At 31.6% G+C, this 22,660-nt stretch overlaps 1 protein-coding gene across 3 annotated transcripts in view; it reads right to left on the bottom strand.

Moving 5' to 3' along the window:
• Positions 1 to 6,090: 6,090 nt before the first annotated feature.
• Positions 6,091 to 22,660, bottom strand: part of LOC143071704 (threonine--tRNA ligase 1, cytoplasmic-like) — a 28,965-nt gene continuing 12,395 nt past the window's right edge. For 2 of the 3 annotated variants that reach the window (XM_076246196.1, XM_076246195.1), the window contains exons 4-19: positions 21,806 to 21,921; positions 21,142 to 21,271; positions 20,346 to 20,463; positions 18,947 to 19,011; positions 17,264 to 17,342; positions 16,479 to 16,625; positions 15,648 to 15,746; positions 13,552 to 13,647; positions 13,022 to 13,092; positions 12,173 to 12,335; positions 11,512 to 11,649; positions 9,897 to 9,974; positions 9,345 to 9,445; positions 8,838 to 9,015; positions 7,224 to 7,338; positions 6,091 to 6,654 (exon numbers count right to left, since the gene is read on the bottom strand). In XM_076246196.1, the coding sequence (XP_076102311.1) occupies positions 6,509 to 6,654; positions 7,224 to 7,338; positions 8,838 to 9,015; positions 9,345 to 9,445; positions 9,897 to 9,974; positions 11,512 to 11,649; positions 12,173 to 12,335; positions 13,022 to 13,092; positions 13,552 to 13,647; positions 15,648 to 15,746; positions 16,479 to 16,625; positions 17,264 to 17,342; positions 18,947 to 19,011; positions 20,346 to 20,463; positions 21,142 to 21,271; positions 21,806 to 21,921 (1,840 nt within the window). In that variant the 3' untranslated portion in view covers positions 6,091 to 6,508. Of the gene's footprint in view, positions 6,655 to 7,149; positions 7,339 to 8,837; positions 9,016 to 9,344; positions 9,446 to 9,896; positions 9,975 to 11,511; positions 11,650 to 12,172; positions 12,336 to 13,021; positions 13,093 to 13,551; positions 13,648 to 15,647; positions 15,747 to 16,478; positions 16,626 to 17,263; positions 17,343 to 18,946; positions 19,012 to 20,345; positions 20,464 to 21,141; positions 21,272 to 21,805; positions 21,922 to 22,660 lie in introns of all 3 variants that reach the window. The other variant, XM_076246197.1, reaches the window with a different exon arrangement.

Raw genomic sequence — 22,660 nt, 5'->3', positions numbered from 1 at the left:
TAAAGTCTTGCTTTACATGCTTAAAAAAAAACGCTGTAATAGATAAAAAAATAAATATATCATACAGTGAAAATGCGCCGCATATACAATACTAATGAATCGCTCTACAGTGAAAATGAAAGAATAGTATCATTCTTCGACAGTAAACATGACTCGCATAAAGAAAGCATCATAGTGGAATTCAGTTCAATATGAAGAAACTGAATGACAAAACCTATTCTACGTTATACAACTTTAATAATTGTGTTGAAATGAATATTTTTTCTGCAACAACATCTTACCTGTAAGTTATAAAACACCTGCACGATCTGTTCGTGAAATGTCCTAAATATTCACCTATTTTGGTATATATTTCACAGCTATTTGGATTTAGGCGCGAAAAAAAAACACGTTCGCATCTCTTACTATGTTTTATTAGTATTATGTGTTTCTTAACATATACTTTTTAACTAATTTTCTTCATTTTCTTCAAAAATAAAAAAAAAAGTCGTCTGTTTATTTATCATTCTACATCAAAAATTTCTGGCATATACAGTGAAAATGATATTTTAGGATCCGCACTTTACATACACTGATACAAGGGTAAAGATTTTTTTCTATCTTTACGCTTCAATGCATCATATCTTGACGAAAATGAAAGCTAATAACATGCGTAAAAGTTGTACTTAAAATAACTAATTATTTTTGTGAATTTTGCACAGCTAAATGAACAAACTGGAAATAACCGGCATTGGAGAATATTTCATACAATGATTCTTCGATGTTATCTTCATGACAGCAATATCTGTTCATTGAAATTTTATTTGGATATATATTTGGATATATATTTGGATATATAAACTGTCTATCGTTGTTTTTTTTTATGACAGATATGCTGACGAAATGATAATGATCTCAATACGTTTTTACCGATACCCATTTTATATAAATTGAGCTATTAAAAAGTCTATTTGTAAACTGAAAACTAACGGGTTTGGTAGTAAATGGTCGATAGATTTCTTTGTACATTGTAATGTTTGATTTATGAAAGTAATTAACCAATAATTGATGAAAAAATGAATAAAAATAAATAGATGATGGAAAAGTCATTTATATCTCAGTTTGTAAAATTCAAAAAATTGTTACAGTATACTTTCAGAAGTGACTTTGTTAACAATTTTTTTTTAAATTTTGTAGTAAAACAGTAAATAAACATTATTTTAGTATTCTATGAAATTAGATTTGTATATAGTTAAGTTTTACTCTTCTAGCCGTTTGATTTTAAATATGAAAACCACCGGCACTTGTTTCTATCCACGGAAAGACCCATTATCAACGTTCTCTTTTATATACGTTGATTGATAGTCTTCCCATGGATAGAAACAAGTGCCTGTGATGAAAACAGGCTCCCCAGTTAATTACGAGATAAATAAAAGTGTTTTGTGACCCTAATAGGCTTTCGTAAAAAGACAAACAACAGTCGATATTAATGATAACGCACAGAAAATTGATTTGGTAACACTCAACCTTCAAAAACGGGGTTGAACTTATGCGCTCGCAAGAGAAACCAATATTGTTCTCTTGTTGCGCCCGGCTTGTTACTCATTACTATAGTATTAATGAATGGGTGTTTTTATAATGGCCCTGTTATATGTCCAAGGTCTGTAATAATGGTCGAGGAAGTCTGTAATGGCCCGAGGTAACGCCGAGGGCCATTACAGACATCCGAGGCCATTATTACTGACCAAGGACATATAACAGGGCCATTATAAAACACCCATTTATTAAAACATCTATTAACCAACTGAAAAAAAGTGTATGTGTTGCTGCCAACTTGATGTACTCTCTTACTCTTTTAATGACAGTTTAGTTTGAAAAAAAATAATTTGTATTTCACCATGATCAAGCTTTAAAAATACCAAATATCTAAGATATTAAGTTAAAAGAAGTTATGTGTTGAAAAACAGGATGAACAGTGATCCCTTTATATGGTTCTTTAATGTTTGTTGCTGGTAACTAAATTAAATACAATACAAAAAGGTATTATACTCTTTACAGCTTAATTTTATTAACTTTATTAAAAACCCTAACTGGGCTTAATACAGACAAGTTGGGCATTAATACAGGGCAATTACAGAAAAACAGGGCCATTACAGAAAAACAGGACCATTACAGAAAAAACAGGGCCATTACAGAAAAAAACAGGGCCATTACAGAAAAACAGGGCCATTACAGAAAATATGTTATTTTTAATAACCAGTCATTTTTGGCAATAATGTACTTAGTTGGTTAATAAAGGTAAATTATCGCTGATAAACATTTGTCAATTTTACAACAGAGGGCACGAGGGCGGGGCTATGACTACATCATTTTGAACGTAATTCAATAGCTTTCTTGTAAGCAAAAACAGTTACAAATAGTATTATGAAAATATAAAGTTCACAATGACTTTGATCATATCACAGTCACGTCTCGGTCATTACAAGCAAGGATTTGTATAGTAGCATACAAATAGCATACAAATCCTTGTTACAACTTCCACCCGTCTCATGTTCAGTAGCGATTCCCACTACTTCTAGAGAAGGGAAATGAAAAAATCAAAACTATCCCTTTTCAGATCAGACTACTTTACGGTTTCAAATCCTTTGTAATAAAACTAATAATGCAGCGTAAAAAAGTATTAAGCAATTGGTTTAAACTCCATCGGGAAAAGTGATCTTACTGGAGTCATATATCTCTTCCCTGTTTCGGTTCTAGTTCATATATGCTTTGCTTTCAAATATTGGAACTGAAGGTAAATTCCAGTAAAGCGCTTCGGACATGTGAACTTATAAAATGTAAATTTCTGTATTTTTTTTTTAAATTTGTAAAGAACTTAAAGCAAGTTTGGAAAGAACATATTGTTCTAAAGTATTAATAAGGTTTAGACAATTTTATCACGGATTAGTGAAAATGAGGATCCTCATTAAAAATAAAGCACCGGATTTATTCCGCACTTGTCAGCCCGTTTAATGTTACCGTGAAATTGTCAAGGTATTAAAAGAGCTTCCAAGTCTTATGAAAATTGATTATTGGTTCCTAAAGATGTCAATCAATTAAGAGTTTATAAATTGCTAGTTTTAAAAGAAATGTACAATGAATAATAGATGAAGATTATTTCAATGATAAAATAAAAATGCGAAGGCGATAATTAAGGCTTCGAGTAACTCCCGTGATTACAACAGCTTATGCAAACGTAAACTAGAGTACAAGAGTCCTTGGTCGCACTACTGAATTCGTTTTAACACTTAACTGCGTGTACCTTACAACTAAAGGGTTATAAGGTATGTTTTTCCTTAATATCCGCTTTTGTCATTCAATCTTGAAATCAATGTCACGAGTTGAAGAAAAGTTTATTAACATTTTACCATGATGGAAAAACAATAACTAAATAATGTTTTTTAGTCTGAACAAGTTCATTTCATGTAAATTTTAATTAATATGAGTATAGTGTAAAGTAAAATCACAAAAATACTGAACTTGGAGGAAAATCAATTCGGAGAGTTCATAATCACATGGCAAAATCAAATAACAAAACGCATAAAAAACGAATGGACAAGTATGTAACTTGTGTGTTTAAAACTATCCATACCAATGATTGTCTAAAGAATTTTAACAAAAGTGGTATCAACAAATAGTTACGACCAAGTTCCGTCTACAAGAATGTTTATAATACATTGTACCTCGATGTCGGTTAAAAGTTCATTAGAGCTTAATATGTTGTCTCTGTCTGTAGACCTTGCCGACTCGAAATAAAGCTTATTTATTATGCCCCACCTACGATAGAAGAGGGACATTATGTTTTCTGGTCTGTGCGTCCGTTCGTTCGGCTTAAGGTTAATGTTTTTGGTCAAGGTTGTTTTTGTGAACTTCCAAGTCTTCGTACATATGTTCCCTATGATACATTTCTAATTTTAATACCAAATTAGAATTTTTACCCAAATTTCACGGTCCACTGAACATAGAAATTGATTGTGCGAGTGGGACATCTGTGTACTGTGGACACATTCTTGTTTATTATAGATAGCTTTTAATGTAAATATTAAACAAGTAAAGAGATAATCAGTCAGCCAGTCAGACGGAAAGAAGGAATGAAAGAAAGTTAGGAGGGTAAGAGAGTAAGTTAATAAAATTTAAATAAGTAATGTTTCATATAAATTTTATAGCCTTCCACTAGCATTGGTATTGATTAACACATTATAAACCTTCAGACAGACAGAAGTAGTGCCAGATAAAAACACTGACACATTAACACAGATAGTGTCGAGATAACATTTATACAATATACCCCAAGTAACAACCAGGCTAAGATTGGTCAATTTGTTCAACAGTTAGATCTTAGAAAATATTCATAATGGATAGTGACGGACAAGTGAGCTTAAGAGGTGCCTGCTTTTTCTCTCTGAATATTCAAACTTGTAATACTTGCATACGAAGACTTTATAAGCAGGTTAAAAGTATGCAAGATAAATTTTCATCTAAACATTATAAAATTACAAGAAAAATGTTTTTCAGGTAAATCAAGTCGATATTAGCAGACATATATATACTAATGTATTTATGTCTCTGATATTAGATTGTAGGATGAATTAATTTTTTATGATACAGTAAAATATTGTTGATTATACATGTGTTCTTATTTATCATACCTTTATTTTAGACTAGAGTACTGTTTGTAATTGTGTGTTTGTTTACCTTTTGTTACATCACTGGTCATAACCTTAAATCAGTGGAGAGTTGATTCAACACAACACTACTACAGTTCCCTCTTAAATCACTCAACATAAAATATCAAAATAACAGGTTCAAAACTTCATGTCACTTAAAAGTGATTGAGCAAGTAAGGTGCAGAGGCCAAATGAACACCAAAAGAGATATATGCAACTTACAACAATCCTATGAAGGAAACAGAGTGGACTAATTACTGTTGAAAGCTCGGGAAAACCAACACATCAGGTAAGGCAAAACTCAATTATTAAAAAGAAATTCAAGAATTTTATTTCATGTCATAATTTAACATACAACAGACATAAAATACAAACATATCAATTATCACTTAATTTAGATATGATCTTTTTTCACCAAGTGACAGAATTTGTACTTTTACTTAAAGGTGCAATTCCGTGGTAACATGAATTAATTATATTGCTATACCCAAATGCCATATTTTCCCTTCTATTGAAATTTCTACTTCTAATTCATTTTCTAAATAACCATATCATATATATACTTCAAACAATAACTATTATTTTTTATTTATTTTATTTTAGTTAACAGATGATTTTTACCGTATCTTTTTAATTATAAACACAAAAATAATGCAAGTGTTGTTGTACTATGTATACCCCTACTGTGTAAGTATATCCTAGTATGCTATGTATACCCTCATTAAGTTACGTGTTCCCTCACTAGTAAAACAAGGTAGTGTGTCTTGCAGATTCCAAAATCACAACTTTTGAGCTGGTGATCATTTTCAGTCAATTTGTTTAAGTAGTATTGAGAAAATAAAATGAAGAGTCTAATGTTCATTTGACATTTTGAAAAATTCACCATACCAGCAAACAAGGTTTCAGTGATTTCCAATGATTTAGGGTTAATCCTAATTTCCTGTAGCCATGATTTATTTTCCTCCATAACCAACCTTGTATACAAATCATACACCATTCATAAAATCAGATTACAATTAAACTCATTATAAGCTGCACTTTAAAAGTACAGATAAACAAATCATTAACAAGACAATTAACAAATGCATTACCTACTGTTTGTTTCATTTATTTTCTCCCTGTTTACAAATGAAAGTTTGCAGTCTTTATTCTTTACAATTATTTTCTTTACCTGCACATTGTCATTAAATGAAATGTCAACATCTTTGTAGAATTTTAAATAAACTGAATGTGATGTAAAGAACATAAATTCAAGTTAGAAAAGTGTTATAATCATAAAATTGACTTTATTTTTCTAATGAATAACTGAACTTCAAACAGTCTTTGATGAATAAACACAAAAATATTTCATTGTTATCATCTGTTTGTTGTTACAATATGTATGCAGCAGATTCAGAAGGACATATTTATTGTTTTGTTTTAATGTTTTATTTTATTTCTGTGCAATGCTTTAGAAAAGAACATACAATTTGCATAATGACAATTTAACAGAACAAACCCATGATTTGACCATGACATCTAGCAGTGACATTTCTATAAAATATCCAGAGGCCGATTTAGGGGGGGAAGGGGGCCCCCCCCCCTTTTTCAGAAAAAATTTGGTTGGTTATTTAGGGAATCACTGAAGCGTGACGGAATCCCCCCCCCCCCCCTCTTAGGCAGTCAGTGGGCCCCCTCTTATGAAAATTTCTAGATCTGCCACTGATATCTCAAGTCTTTAATGCTAGAAGATCTAGGTTTGATGATGGGGACTAAATATAGCACTAGTGTCAGACATACAGACAACTAAAAGCCAGCAATAAATTATCTAAAATGTCAGTTGTTTAAAAGTTTTCCGAGTCTAAACATTTAGAGTTTTTGAATTCTGTAAATCGTTCAATAATTTTCTCTATGCTGTGTTCATCATGTACTTTGTTGTCCCTGGTACGGACATTAGCAGTCTTGTTACCAACTTCCTTCTCTCCAACAACTGAAACACAATTAATATTCAATTTATTTTTAAATTATTTACTATGTGTTGGTGTCAATAACTCTGATTCTATTTCTAACAACTCATGAATCCATGGCATTAAAATTTTATTCTAGGAGGAATAATTTCTACCAACTCCAATAATAAAACAGTACTATACCATTTACAGTTAAAACTTATTTCACATTTATTTGCAGATGTATTTACCATGAATTTTAGAATGAAAACTCTCCAACAGTAGAATATTTAAGGTGTTTCATGGATGCAAAGTGATATTCAATTCTGTTTGGAATTGCGGTGAATAAGAAAATAAATATTTAAATATATTTAGCATTGTTCTCTGATATTCATGTTAATAATTACTGACAACAAGTTCCGTTGTTTCTTATGGAGTATACCAGAGATGTATTTATCTTCCATGTATCATACATTGTATTTAAAGAACAATATTACAATAAAATTGAAACAAATAATGTAATAAAATGACAGACATACCCAATATAAAGTTATACTGGGCTAATTGGGAATTCCTGATTTTCTTATTAAGAATAGAGATGTGGTATACATACCCAATATAAAGTTATACTGTGCTAATTGGGAATTCCTGATTTTCTTATTAAGTGTAGTGCTATGGTCCACATCAGTATCACAGAGAAATCCAGCATCATGGATCTGCTTCTTTACCTGTGAATACAATACTTATATATACAACTAGAACACACCCGTGATATCGCGGGTCCGTGACTAAATTAAAGTATATAACTATGCGCAAGCCTTATTTTAGTATTAGTATTGTCATCTGATAAAGTCATGCCGATTATAAGATACACAGTTTTCTCTGCTTTCAAATCTTTCTGTTTGAACCCGTCGAACTGGAACTTATCAATTATTGATAATATTAATTATTTGGAAAACAAAAGGTCCTGGAATGGAGTACTTTTTAATCAACAGCATTGTCCTATATTAGTTATAAATAAAGTTGAATTTTTTGATTCGCTGTTTTACGTCATGCCCGCTAACAAATTGAAACCTGTACCTATACGCCTTATTTTAGTCCAGATTTTTAGTATTCGTATTGTTATCTTAGAAAGTCTAACTGATTAAAATACTACAATAGGTAACAATTTGACAATTAAGTAGTGTCAACCCTGTGATTATGACCCGTGTAATACTATATAGCATATTAATCCTGAATACACCGTTTGGTGGTGCGCCTGTCAGATGCGGAACGTACAGATAAGGTAATCGGTAACAGGTGAATATACTATTAGTATCGGTATCGGACTCGACCCGGAACTTCTTAATTATTGGCAATATTAATTACGTGGAAAACAAAAGGGCCTGGAGTGGTGTAATTTTTAATCTACACCTTTGTACTATACTAGTTATATATAAAGTTGAATTCTTTGATTTGTTGTTTTTACTGATGACGGCTGACAAATTGGACCATCGTAATTTTAGTATTATAGATACGCCTGTCAGATGCGGAACGTACAGATAAGGTAATCGGTAACAGGTGAATATACTATTGGTATCGGTATCGGACTCGACCCGGAACTTCTTAATTATTGGCAATATTAATTACGTGGAAAACAAAAGGGCCTGGAGTGGTGTAATTTTTAATCTACACCTTTGTACTACATTAGTTATATATAAAGTTGAATTTTTTTATTCATCGTTTTTACGTGATGTCGCTGACAAATTGGACCTCGTAATTTTAGTATTATATAGTTTTTGACAAATATTGGCAATCTCTTTTTCACATGTTTGTCTTTGGTACAAAGATGTCCCATTTGTAATCACATCACACCTAATTTCTAAAGAAATCGTTTTTCTTGTTAATCTATGTAAATATTATACTTAAAAATATCATAACATGCTGCTTTGAAACAGTTTTGGATAGTTTAAAGAATTCAGGCATTTAATAAAGAAAGTTTGGCATGGAGAGCTTGCAAAACCATACCTATATGATATATCTGTAAAAACTTGAGCCACATGTTTTCCTGAAAGTCAAATAAATTCCTTACTTTTGTATTATATATTATCTTAAATCACAAAGGTTTATAATAGGACTGCTCAAACTCCACAACTAGTATTAACCTTTTCTGTGTTGAAGCAACAATCAGGTGCTATACAATGACATATTGTTTAAGTGACAAGCATAGTACTTTGACATGACTTACCTCTTCTGCATACGCATCATAAACAGGTGCTACAGGAATAATGACACACTGTCGAGGGGATAACCAGAACGGCCATTTACCACCATAATTCTCTGTCAGAACAGCCACCATTCTCTCTACAGAGCCCAAAATAGCTCGATGAATCATCACAGGTCTCTTTTTCTCATCAGCTTCACCACTATAAATGATACAGTATAAATAAAGAATTATCAAGAAAATAGTTGGGAGTTTATTCTTTGCCTGTCTTTTGATTTATTAACCCATCTCTTATACTGTGACTCAGGTTTGCTGTCAAATTTTTAAACAAATTTGTAAATGCATAAAAATTTCACTTGTTTCCTGCCTTTTGTTGTTGAATTGCTGTCTTATAAATGTATCCCCTGAACAAGTTAAGTAAAATATAACCTGTTATAGCATATTGATGTGACCTTATGTGTTTTAGTTAAGATTAAATCTGATGGGTAACTGGAAAATTAACTGTATTGTAGCACACTGATGTGATCTTACCTATTGTAGTTAAGATTAAATCTGATTGGTAACTGGAAATCTAACTGTATTGTAGCACACTGATGAGATCTTTTTAAGGCATCCATAATGTGTACATCTATCTGTAATTTAAAATCAACAATTTGTTCCAGTTATCAAGACTTTCTTTTACCATTTGTGTGTTGATATGAATTGGAGAATTTGCAGATGATGGAAGACATTTAATTTATTCACAACTTTAAAAGAATCAGGAAAAATAGAGGATTGAAATATTGTGTATACACTGGTCTATTGTTGTAGACTTATTGTTGACCACTAGGCATCTACTGTTGATTTTTGTTATTATTTGGTTGCTGTCTCATTTCCCTATACCACACATTTCCTTTTAATCTATTCATGTTTATCTACAAACTTCAGACACTTCCTGCAAAGATTAAATCATTAAAACACAAAATTAATAACAGATTATTGGTCACACAGATCTTCAAAACTTTATGTTTAAATGAAACATTCCTATGAAATAGAAATCAACACCTTCAGGTCATAGAATTTTAATTATAAATCTACACTTACCTTAGGGCCATAGAAAGCACCATCACCTGGATTCAGGGTCCATTTCAAACCAGATGCATCTAAACATTCTGTCAATGCCTGTTCAACAAGTAAAACTGTTAAAATTCAGATCAAGCATTAAGGCCAGGGTTTTTAATTTGTTGGTTTATGGATTTTCCCCATGAAAAAGTCGGGTCGGTCGGTCGGAAAAAAAAGAAAAAAAAATCTTTCAAAACAGAAAAATATGCAAAACAGAAAAATATGCAAAATAAATATGTATTTCCCTTTTCTAACAATATGTTTGTTATGCTATTTTGTCATCATTTCTTAGATTTTAGTTCGATGAAATTTTATTGCGAAGCTGTCATAAACATCACATGACATTCTAAGAATTTCCCGTAAAAAAAAGGGGGGGGGGTGCACGGACAAAGACGAAATTAAATCGTCATTTCACAAACAAGAAAACCAGATTCCCGTAGCTCTTAATCAATTCCAGAAAACTTGGTGAATTATGATCTCCAAGCACGAAAACTGATTAAGAAAAAAATGTAAAAACGTGGTACGAAAATAAGTTTCAACACACGTGTCAAAAACATAATAGACTCGTCCATTGGAAAAATGAGAATATCCGGTTAATCTGTTGTCATGCATTCGCGTTTTTTTTATCCAAATGGACGTTTTTTTTTTTTTTTATTATCTATGAAACAAGAAAATTCCAAATGATTATTTGATATTCAATACTTTAACTTGATGTCTTCCACCTGTCCACATTTGGACAAGTCTATCAGATGATGCATCTTACGGACTGATGACAAATATGGGAAACGAACTTATTGTGTACGGTGACCTATAGTTGTTAATGTCTGTGTCATTTTGGTCTTTTGTGGATAGTTGTCTCATTGGCAATCACACCACATCTTCTTTTTTATATTATTGTGTAATTGGTTTTAAACACTTGTTTCGTTTCGCAAAATTATTTGCACAAACAACATTTCAAGGTCAGTTATAATTGATTTGTCTATTTTTAGAAACGTAAACTGGAAGTGTGATATTTCATATAAAAAAAAGAATATTTTAACTATTTTTCAGGGAATATGCATTTGTTAGGGTTAGCAGGAATAAAAAAGCATGAAAATTCAATCTTATTTTTATTCTGGAAATCAGCAAAATCGGGTCGGCGGATCCATAAACCAACAAATTAAAAAATCCTGGCATAAACATGCTTTGCAATTTTCATAGAGTGATTAATTTTAAAAATTCCTTGTTGTTAGGTATCAGTTACCCAATTGTATTTGTATTTCAGTGACTTTACATTTGGAGAATGTATAATTGTATTTCAGTAAATAAATCTTTTGAAGGGATGACCAAATTTATCATTGGTTCCAAAGCTTACATAAAATGGTGTTGCCGGAATGTTGATTCACAAAAGTTGAAATGATCTCTTATGTCAAAGTTTTATTCTAAACCAACTGTCATTGTTCATTACTTGATGTCTGTATGATATGCACCAGTTTTAATGTGTTAGTAACTATAGTCGTAACAAATACACACATTATTATATACATCTTTAGAATATCTTTGTAATTGTTTTTCTTTAACCCCACATTTCTATTCATCATGAATGGTTTTTGCCTACCTTTTCAGCATCGTTCCAGACTTCTATTTCCCCTAAGTATTTTTCTGGTCTGGTAGATAATTGTAACTCAAAAGAAAAGCCAAAGGTATCATATACAGTCTTCATGAAGTCTAAACAGCCAGCCATTTCTTCTTTTATCTACAAATATAAAAGAAAAAATTGTGTCACTTCAGCATTCAAAAGAAATTTACATTTTTTTTTTTGCAGTTTTCTATTCAACATACTGTTCATTATACAAAGAACAAGAATGTGTACATAGTGCATGGATGCCCCACCTGCACTATCATTTACTAAGTTCAGTTGACTGTGAAATTGGGGTCAAAATTCTAATTTGGCATAGAAAGATCATATCAAAGGAAAAAAGTGTAGCAAGTTTCAATTTCATCAAAAACTACATTGACCAAAACCTTTAACCGAAGACTTTAACCTGAAGGGGGACAGACCAATAAACAAACAGATGTACAGACAGAAATACATAATGTCCCTTGGGCATAACAAAGATAGACAAAGAAAGATAACAAGAGCCCCTGGTATATAATAACATTTCATCCTTCATTTATACAAACTTGCTTTTCTTTCTCCTGCTCCAGTTTAACTCTTAATTTCACATATTTTATTTGACTTTTGTTTTTACCCCCTAAAAAATTAAATAACTGCTAACCTGATCTTCTCTACAGAATATGTGAGCATCATCTTGTTGGAAACGTCTGACTCGAGTGAGACCACTTAATGCTCCAGACAACTCGTTTCTGTGTAATACACCAAAATCTGCCATCCTTAAAGGTAACTCTCGCCATGATCTAGGTCTATGATCAAACATAAGGCTGTAATATACATGATTTGTTTGAAATAAATATTTACAGCAAAAATACACAAATCTTAATTATTTTAAATTTTCAATTCAAAAGTCAAGGAAAGATAACAATGAAATAAATCTGACTACTTTTCCTAAGTTATATGTTCCTTAACTAACTATACTTCCTATAAATAGTACTGTCTTTGCAAGTTATTGATGGAGGAAAATTAGGTGTAAGGGGTAAACCATTACTAAGTAACTGATAAATATCTCACATAACAGCATAAAGCTAGAAAACTGACATGTCAGCAAGTGTCCTTCTTGAACATTTTAGTATGGAGCACAGCAAAATAATAGTGATTATGCATACATACAAGCAAAGGGATTCAAGAAAGTCATAAAGTATCAAAATAAAATTTTGAGACTTAATTTATAGTATATTTATGACTGTCAGGACACAAATATGACTTTTCAAACGTTTTTTTTTTTAACTTTATTTTCTAATATTTTTCTAATATAACCATAATTTCCAGTTTTAATAACAATTAATATAAAAAAGAAGATGTGGTATGATTGCCAATGAGACAACTATCCACAAAAGACCAAAATGACACTGACATTAACAACTATAGGTCACCGTAAAGCCTTCAACAATGAGCAAAGCCCATACCGCATAGTCAGCTATAATAACTATTTATTACTATTAAAACCTACCAATGTCCCGGACAATTCATTGGTTTCAATGCAAATGTTTCTTTATCAACTTCAAATTTAAATATATTATCCTGAAATAGATGAAGGCAGAATTAACTAATATCCAGGACAATTATGTAGCATTCTTTATGTACTTTATGATAAAACAAACATACATTTAGTATTATCTTAGCTGGCAACAATAATTTAAAGAGAGGAATGGTGTGATTTTTTCAAATTTTCTTTCAAATATTGCAATTTAAAAAATAGTAGTAAATGTAGTTTTATCAAGTCTTTCTGAAATACTTCTTTGCTATCTGTCCTCAAATACAGGTTTTGGTTTTGTCTTGATATCTTTTCAAATGACAAAGTTGTAGCTTTTTTAATATGACATAACAAAATTTTGTTGTAAACTTTCACTTGAACATAATACAGGATGGACAGACAAAAGCAAAAATAGAAAATATAATGCCTCTCCCTTCCCCTATGTACTGTGTAGCATTGTTATTATACCTAAAATAAAATATACAAGACTTGAATTTCAGACTTACATCATAATGTTGCCAGTGGCCTGATTGTTGCCACAGTTTACTGTTGTATATATTAGGGGAGACAACTTCAGTAAATCCTCTTTTTCTGTATTCACTCTGAAAAATTATTGGCATTTATGTTATTTAGTTAAAAAAAATATTAAAATGATGAAGGCTGTATACATAAACTTTTTTTTAAATATTATCAGACTTTTTTTCATATTATCTAATTCAATATGCCTTAGTATGACATTCTTGCATAAGAAGACATATCACTTAAATATTACTGTTGATTTTGTCTGGTGTCATTAAGAAATCTTTTTGTAACAAGAATGTGTCCAAAGTACACGGATGCCCCACTCGCACCATCCTTTTCCATGTTCCATAGACCGTGAAATTGGGTAATTATCTAATTTGGCATTAAATTTAGAAAGATCATATCATAAGCAACAAGTGTACTAAGTTTTAAGTTGATTGGACTTCAGCTTCATCAAAAACTACCTTGACCAAAAACTTTAACCTGAAACTCCCACTTTCATTTTCTATGTTCAGTGGACCGTGAAATTGGGGTCAAAAGTCTAATTTGGCTTAAAAATTAGAAAGATCAGATCAAAAGTAACAAGTGTACTAAGTTTCAAGTTGATTGGACTTCAGCTTCATCAAAAACTACCTTGACCAAAAACTTTAACCTGGACAGACGAATGGAACCACAGATGGACGGACGGACGGACGAACGGAGCCACAGACCAGAAAACATAATGCCCCTTTACTATCCTAGGTGGGGCATAAAAAAGTTTAACTGCATCTTTGCAAACCAACATGCTTGATCTTTTCATTTAAGGATATTAAGTTGTCCACATGAAAAATGATGAAAAACCTTCCTTTAAACAATATATGGGCTCTGTTTGGAAACATATAAAACGTAGATTACTAAATACAATAAATCTCTAAGACAAGAGTGCACACGCTGAAATGTCTCGCCTTCTATACTAATCATTGATATTATGCTGATAGTCCTAAGTATAAAGTTAAGCTTTATAACAACTGTCACATAAACTTAACATTAACCAAGATAACTAAACAAAGAACAATGAACCTTGAAAATGAGGTCAAGGTCAGATGAACCATGCCAGGCAGACATGTACAGCTAACAATGCTTCTATACAACATATATAGTTGACCTATTACTTATAGTTTAAGAAAAATAGACCAAAACACAAAAACTTAACACAGGGCAATGAACCGTGAAAATGAGGTCACGGTCAAATAAAACCTGCGCGACTGACATAAAGATCATAAAATATTTCCATACACCAAATATAGTTCACCTATAGCTTATAGTATTAGATAAAAAGACCAAAACTCAAAAACTTAACATTGACCACTGAACCATGAAAATGAGGTCAAGGTCACATGACATCTTCCCGCTAGATATGTACCCCTTACAATCATTCCATACAACAAATATAGTAGACCTATTGCATATAGTATGAGAAAAACAGACCAAAACACAAAAATTTAACTATAACCACTGAACCATGAAAATGAGGTCAAGGTCAGATGACACCTGCCAGTTGGACATGTACACCTTACAGTCCTTCCATACACCGAATATACTAGCCCTATTACTTATAGTATCTGAGATATGGACTTGACCACCAAAACTTAACCTTGTTCACTGATCCATGAAATGAGGTCGAGGTCAAGTGAAAACTGTCTGACAGACATGAGGACCTTGCAAGGTACGCACATATGAAATATAGTTATCCTATTACTTATAATAAGAGAGAATTCAACATTACAAAAAATTTGAACTTTTTTTTCAAGTGGTCACTGAACCATGAAAATGAGGTCAAGGACATTGGACATGTGACTGACGGAAACTTCGTAACATGAGGCATCTATATACAAAGTTTGAAGCATCCAGGTCTTCCACCTTCTAAAATATAAAGTTTTTAAGAAGTTAGCTAACACCGCCGCCGCCGCCGCCGCCGTAGCCGCCGCCACCGGATCACTATCCCTATGTCAAGCTTTCTGCAACAAAAATTGCAGGCTCGACAAAAACCAGCATTACAAAAGCATATTAACAATCTTAAACTAATCATGCATGATCTTACTTTTATATAGTCAATCAATGTATTGCAGATATGAGCTCCTTTAGGTAAGAAGAAACAACTCCCAGGACTCCATTCATGGAAGAAAAACAATTCTTGTTCCTAAAATAGAAATATAATTACATTTTAATCATATATCATTTGTCTATGAAAATATCTATGAATAAAATCCCATATATTTAAATTTCGAAAAGCAATACTGCCTCTGTGGTCTGGTACATATGTATAAACCTCCAGTAAAGAAAATAATTGTGTCCCTCTGAAAGAATTTGGTATTCAGCAACAGCAGCAAAGACAGGTCACCTTACAGTTAAAATAACGTTTCCAGTTAGAGTGACATGTTGTCCTAGATACATTGAAAAACTGATCAATTATTTTCCGAAAAAAATTGCTTCTCCACATATTCTTTCAATGTATAAGATGGCCCATGTTTGGTTTTGCATACATTACTGATGATTTTGCTATCTAAGTGTTGTCAATACTTATTAATTCTACAATATATACTATTGCACTTATACTTCAGAAATATAAATGAGACTTCTTCCAATTCCTGCACATCTTATGCCTACAGTAAGGATGCAATGTCAATTTCTTCAATCTTTTTATCGCATGTTTGCAAGTTTGCTTATACTGTTTAAATTGAAATCTCTCTAGTCCATCCAAACTTTGATATAGGAAATGTATAGAATATAATATGTTTTACTCATCAGAAATGCTCAACTCTTTATGCATATCCATAAAGGAAGACCAGTAAATATATATAAGAATTCAGTGCATACCTATTGTACAAAGAAATAAACATGAAATATCTGATACGATACTATAAAGTTGTACCTTTCCCACTTTTCTGTGATCTCTTTTGGCAGCCTCCTCCTGTATATGTTTCCACTCTTTCATCTGTTTGGTATCTGGAAAAGATATACCATAAATTCTCTGTAGAGATTCAGCATCAGCCTTCCCTTCCCAGAATGTGGCAGAATTCTGTAATATAGATTAATATCAAATATCAGCCTTCCCTTCACTATAGCTATAAAGAGACAGAATCATATACAACTGATCAGATTCAACAAAAAAGACATAAATTCCTTAGAATTGTTAGTGTAGAATGCAGAAATGTATTTGAGGAAGTAGATGTAATTTGCTTTTATAATATAACGGTTGAGGGTTCAAAAGTTGAAACTTACAACTGTTCAAAAGTATTATATTTAATCCTTCTTTAATATCTAAATAGTACAATGAAGCCTTTCAAAACCAGCAAATTCAGTGAAAGGCTGTCAGTTTATTTCATGGCCTATAAATTAAAAAATATGTATTCCAACAGTATTTGTTACAATCATTTTGATTGGATAATGTAGCCAATGTTCAGGGCTTCAATTCACAATTACTGACGTGTTGCCAGTAAACATAATTTGCAACTGTTAAACTTTAATCACCAATTGATGACATCTGAGCTTAAAATACAATACAGTTATCTCCTAAATGTTCTTATTAAGAGCAATTACTGCCATTTTACTGTGGCACCTGTAACAAGAGAAGTATGTGAGTGAATTACCTCTTTATGATATAGTAACTTTAATCTGTCAATACCTTGTGATATATGCTATAACGTATGTACTAACCTTAGTGACTGTAAAAGCCTTGACTTTACCAGTATGTCGAACATGTGGGCCTCTACATAAATCTATCAATGGTCCACATCTATAGAAAATTAAGTTATTTATGTAAACTATATAAACATATACATAATTACATATAGAAATCTTTAAAAGTCTTTTTTCATTACAAAGATAAACAGTGTTGTTTATTCAATTTAAATACAATTTTATATTGGGTAAAAGCTTTAAATCAATCAAAGTGCTTGTAAGCACTGAAAGGTACAGATTGCCTCAATTTATCAGTGGGAAGTAAAATTAAATATTGCATTGGTTGTGGTTGATTTAACAGCAATTCTAGACACAGAAAGATAGCCCCAATTTTTAAAGGTATTTTAAAAATGACAGCATTTATATTTTTAGAACAGGTATTAGATTCCTGCACCTTGTAAAAGTATTTTGTAATTTTCTTGACAAATGGAACATAATTTTGTGCCTTGAATATCTGAGCAAATATTACATTGATAAATGTTCATGGATAGGATGTATAGAATGTTATGATCAACGCACTATATTTTGTGTATCAAAAAGGTAGTGATCAGCCTTGAAAGATTTAGAAATTAAGTCAGTCCCATAAGGTTTAGATTTATTTCATGCAATCTTTACCTAAAAATCAAAACACTTTTTCTTTTAAGTTTTATTTGTGATTATCAGATCTTCAAATATTTGTCAGAATTTTAACTTGCATTATTTCCCTTTTCCCATAATTTTTTTTTTGGTAAATATTAGCAGTCTACACATTAATCTTTTTTTTTAACATCTGATGGTAGCAGGTATACACAATTTAAAATTCTAATATGAAAACCTATTATCGGCAACCAGTATAATCACAGTATATCTTCTTTTAGAGCAATAAAATTGAGAATGGAAATGGGGAATGTGCCTAAGAGACAACAACCCGACCATAGAAAAAAACAACAGCAGAAGGTCACCAACAGGTCTTCAATGTAGCGAGAAATTCCCGCACCCGGAGGCGTCCTTCAGCTGGCCCCTAAACAAATATATACTAGTTCAGTGATAATGAACGCCATACTAATTTCCAAATTGTACAGAAGAAACTAAAATTAAAATAATACAAGACTAACAAAGGTCAGAGGCTCCTGACTTGGGACAGGCGTAAAAATGCGGCAGGGTTAAACATGTTTGTGAGATCTCAACCCTCCCTATACCTCTAGCCAATGTAGAAAAGTAAACGCATAACAATACGCACATTAAAATTCAGTCCAAGAGAAGTCCGAGTCTGATGTCAGAAGATGTAACCAAAGAAAATAAACAAAATGACAATAATACATAAATAACAACAGACTACTAGCAGTTAACTGACATGCCAGCTCCAGACTTCAATTAAACTGACTGAAAGATTATGATTTCATCATATGAACATCAGGCACAATCCTTCCCGTTAGGGTTTAGTATCATACCATCATAACATATATGAGAAGAACATAACCCGTGTCATGCCAACATAAATACTTAAGCAAGCACTTAAATACACAAAACCGTTTTGCGTTAACCCAACTGAATTATACTTTGTGTTATTTGTACATGTGTTTTTTGGTGTGTTAATATATTATGTGTGTAATGATTTTGTGTCATGAATTGATGAACATATTATCTCTTTTCCATTCAGTATCAAACCTACAAACATACCTGTACACAGTGGTGGTTGGAGTGGTTACTTTCTCATTTATAATCCTTTGTTTAAATTTATTATACTGTAAATAAAAAGAAATTGTGATATAAAGCAGGTTTCTATAAACTACAATCAACTTCAAATACAATCACTTCTCAATCTCTTCATTCATTTTGTCTATTTGTGTATTTTACACAATTCGTTTATACATCAATTTTTATTGGAATTTTAAAGACTTCATATTGTCTCTATGACAATAACATATATAACTGGTCATAAATATACACTTTTTAAAATCTTTTAACAATATCATGAAATTCATCAGATGACATCACAATGTTTATCGGTTTTGATATCTTCTTAAAATAACTGTGCAACATAATTTTTCTGTTGTATTTAATCGACCTTCGAAAATATAGTTTATATCTATATGTGACTATTCCTGAATGAATCAAATGAGTCAAAATAAACAAATTTATAACATTGATGTATAAGAAGCGTTATCTTATTTCAGAAAGATAAGTCCCTTGATCTTGCTTTAAGCATTCCTTAACATTTTATTGTTGTTCATTGTAATCCTTTTTTGTTGTTGGTCATTTATATCATTATAAAAGTTATGTGCTTGCTTGCTTGTATTCATGTGTTAATGTATTTAAATTTGTTTTCATTGTGGATTATTGGAGTGAGTTTACAAAGGGCTAAATTGGCCTCAAGATTTAAATAAAAGGGGAAAGTATTCATAGGGCACAGATGATGCCACCCACTTGCATATCATTTAAAGTTATAAAGGGACATAACTGTAAAAATTTACACTATGCAAATTTGTAATTGATCTGAGTTTTGTGGTTATAAGTATTGTGTATAAAGTTTAAAGTTCAAAACATTTGGTAGAGGCAAACTTAAGTTAGAGAACTGAAACTACAAAATTAATTCATCACCGTTTCATTTATAAAGGGCCATAACTCTAAAACAGTTAGTGTGACACCACCAAAATGCAAACTTGATCTGTGTTTTCTGGTAGTAAGCATCGTGTAAGAGTTACATAACATTTGGTTGAGGCAACTAAAGATAGAGAACGGAAACTAAAAATTCTGCTCATTGTATGCATAAGAACAGTATGGCATTTATTGGTCTTTAATTTTTTAATTCGAGTGACAATGAAAGTGGCCTTATAATCATGAATCTTTATTCATATTTTTTAAGGAACAGCAATCTTTTTGGGTATAAACAAGAATATTCCTGTATTTGAAGCATAATCTTTGTTTCTATTTGTGATATGGTTTACCAATCTATTGGAATAACAATAACGGTACCATTTTTTCTGCACCAGATGCGCATTTGAAGGAGCCTGGCATATACATGTATAAGATATACTTATGAAAACATATTACATAAACCATATCTAGACAATCTTACTTCAAACATTTTAAGTAGATCTTCTTTCTTCATTTCTAATCTTTCAAATGGTTGTTTTTCTTTGACAATACCTTTGACAGCAGTTTCTATTGCTGGGTAATCATGACCGGATACTTGTCTACAATAATAAAATATCTTTTTTTTTAACAGGTTTAATTCTAATTCCCCCTAGTCATGTTCTCAGGAATCAGCAATTGAATGTCATGCACACTTATAAATCAAAATACTGATTTTGATATTTAGAAGGTAGGTGGTAGATAAACAAAATCCTCAAAGATAAGCATTTTAAATGATAACTTGGGAGTCTGTGTCATAATCAAAACCTCCATCAACAGGAGGACCACAATATAGACAACCAAAATCAACAGACAGGTCATAACAAGAATGCATGACTTATTGTGATAATCATATTCAGAGTAATGGAAAACAAGAAGTTATGAAAAAGTGCACAAACAACTCATCACTTTTTATCTGCTGACAAAATATGCAGTAATTCTTGTTAGAAGGTTCTGAGAAAAAAGTGACCAAAAAAATTAGTTGTACCAATGATTGAAATGATTATTTAGCTACAAAAAATACAGCTCTTTAAGCAGTTGCAGAACCATGAAAACGAGGTAACTGACAATGGAAAAATGACAGACTGAAACATAAAAACATAAGGCATATGTATACAAATAATGAAGTATCAAGGTATTCTACAGTCTTAAAAATAAAACATTATACTGTTGACATAAGTGAGACAGTAAAATCTTCCATCAAAAGCTGGGCCATAACATGGATAACCATTTCCACTCACCTCTCTTCTGACCACATGTCATAATAAAAACCTCCATCGACAGGAGGACCATAACACAAGTGTCCACCATATAACTTCTCCATAGCTTCTCCCAACATGTGAGCACTTGAATGCCAAAATACATACTGACCTACAAAAACAAAATGAATGGCACATGACAACATAATATTTTGTCTATAAATTGATGGTTTTATATATTGTTTATTTGCCTGTTTATCTAAATAAGTGCTGAGCTTTCAAATGCAATATTTTTAACAAAAATCCAAGTTGTCTGTTCAGATTTTCATCAAAGAAAAAATAGAAATTCAAAACATGTCACATTTCCTATTGTGTTACATAAAACCTGAGTCTGGATGATGCACGAAAAGCAAGAGACACTCATCCTGTTAACACATCCATCATCACTTTTTTTGTGGTTAATGCTATTTGAACATGGTTTATATATTTTCAAAATGATAAATATATATTAAAATTAGATTTGTTATTCTGTGTATTTTTGAGTTATATGTGTCTAAGACTGCCGCATAGGTAATCAATGTGTTGATATATTTTCAAACAATTATCTATTACAATTCTTTCTTGGTTAATCAAAATATTTTTACTTGCATTTAACAAAACAGAAATTTCTTCAAGAACTCAATTACAAATTGGTGTTACAACCTACCATCTTTATCTTCAAATTTGATAAGCTGTAAATCAGCATCTTTTTCAAATGGTCTGTCTAAATCCCAAAGATCTCCATTTACCTTAGCAACCACACAATTATCAGCTAAACCCTGGCTATAAAATTGAATAAATATTACAAGTAACAACTGAATATATCTAGCGTGAATAAATCTTTTGTTCAAACATTATAAATAGTTTTTTTTACATGTTTTATAACAGATAAAGTATATAAATCCATATCTATATAAATGTACTAGTACTTGTACCAAGATGATTTTGAGTTTGTCAATTAGGTTAAAAGCCACATTATTACACCTTTATATATCTTATTTTGGTAACCATGTAATCTTTGGTTGTTGTCTCATTAATATGCAGCCCATATCTCATTGTTTCATACATCCTTTACTACAGTAGACAATGTGCCACTATAATCTTAAGTTGTTTCATACATCCTTTACTACAGTAGACAATGTGCCACTATAATCTTAAGTTGCCACTGATCTTATCACAGGTATAAGAATGAAATTAAAGAGAAATCATTAAATTTTCACAACATTGACAGTGATCAGGAAGGATGTGCACCCTGCGCCTGTAGCGCATATCGACCAGAAATGGCGCATAGAGTCACCAATGTAAGGGCCCACGTGGCGCACGATATTTTTCACTTCATTTCGAAACGTTTAGATACCGTCAAATGGATTTCCTATCGTCCTATATTGTATTCCGTGCCGCCATGTGTGTGTACACAACTGTGTAATGTTCCTCCAATGATAGGAGCACCTATATATTTTTGGGCTCGATTGTTTTCTATGGTAATAATAGAACAATGCAGTACAACTAATTACCCCAAAAA

This window comes from Mytilus galloprovincialis, chromosome 4 (genome assembly GCF_965363235.1).
Source record: "Mytilus galloprovincialis chromosome 4, xbMytGall1.hap1.1, whole genome shotgun sequence".
Lineage (NCBI taxonomy): Eukaryota > Metazoa > Mollusca > Bivalvia > Mytilida > Mytilidae > Mytilus > Mytilus galloprovincialis.
The sequence above is the reverse complement of the archived record's forward strand: the minus strand, read 5'-3'. Positions and strand labels throughout refer to the sequence as shown.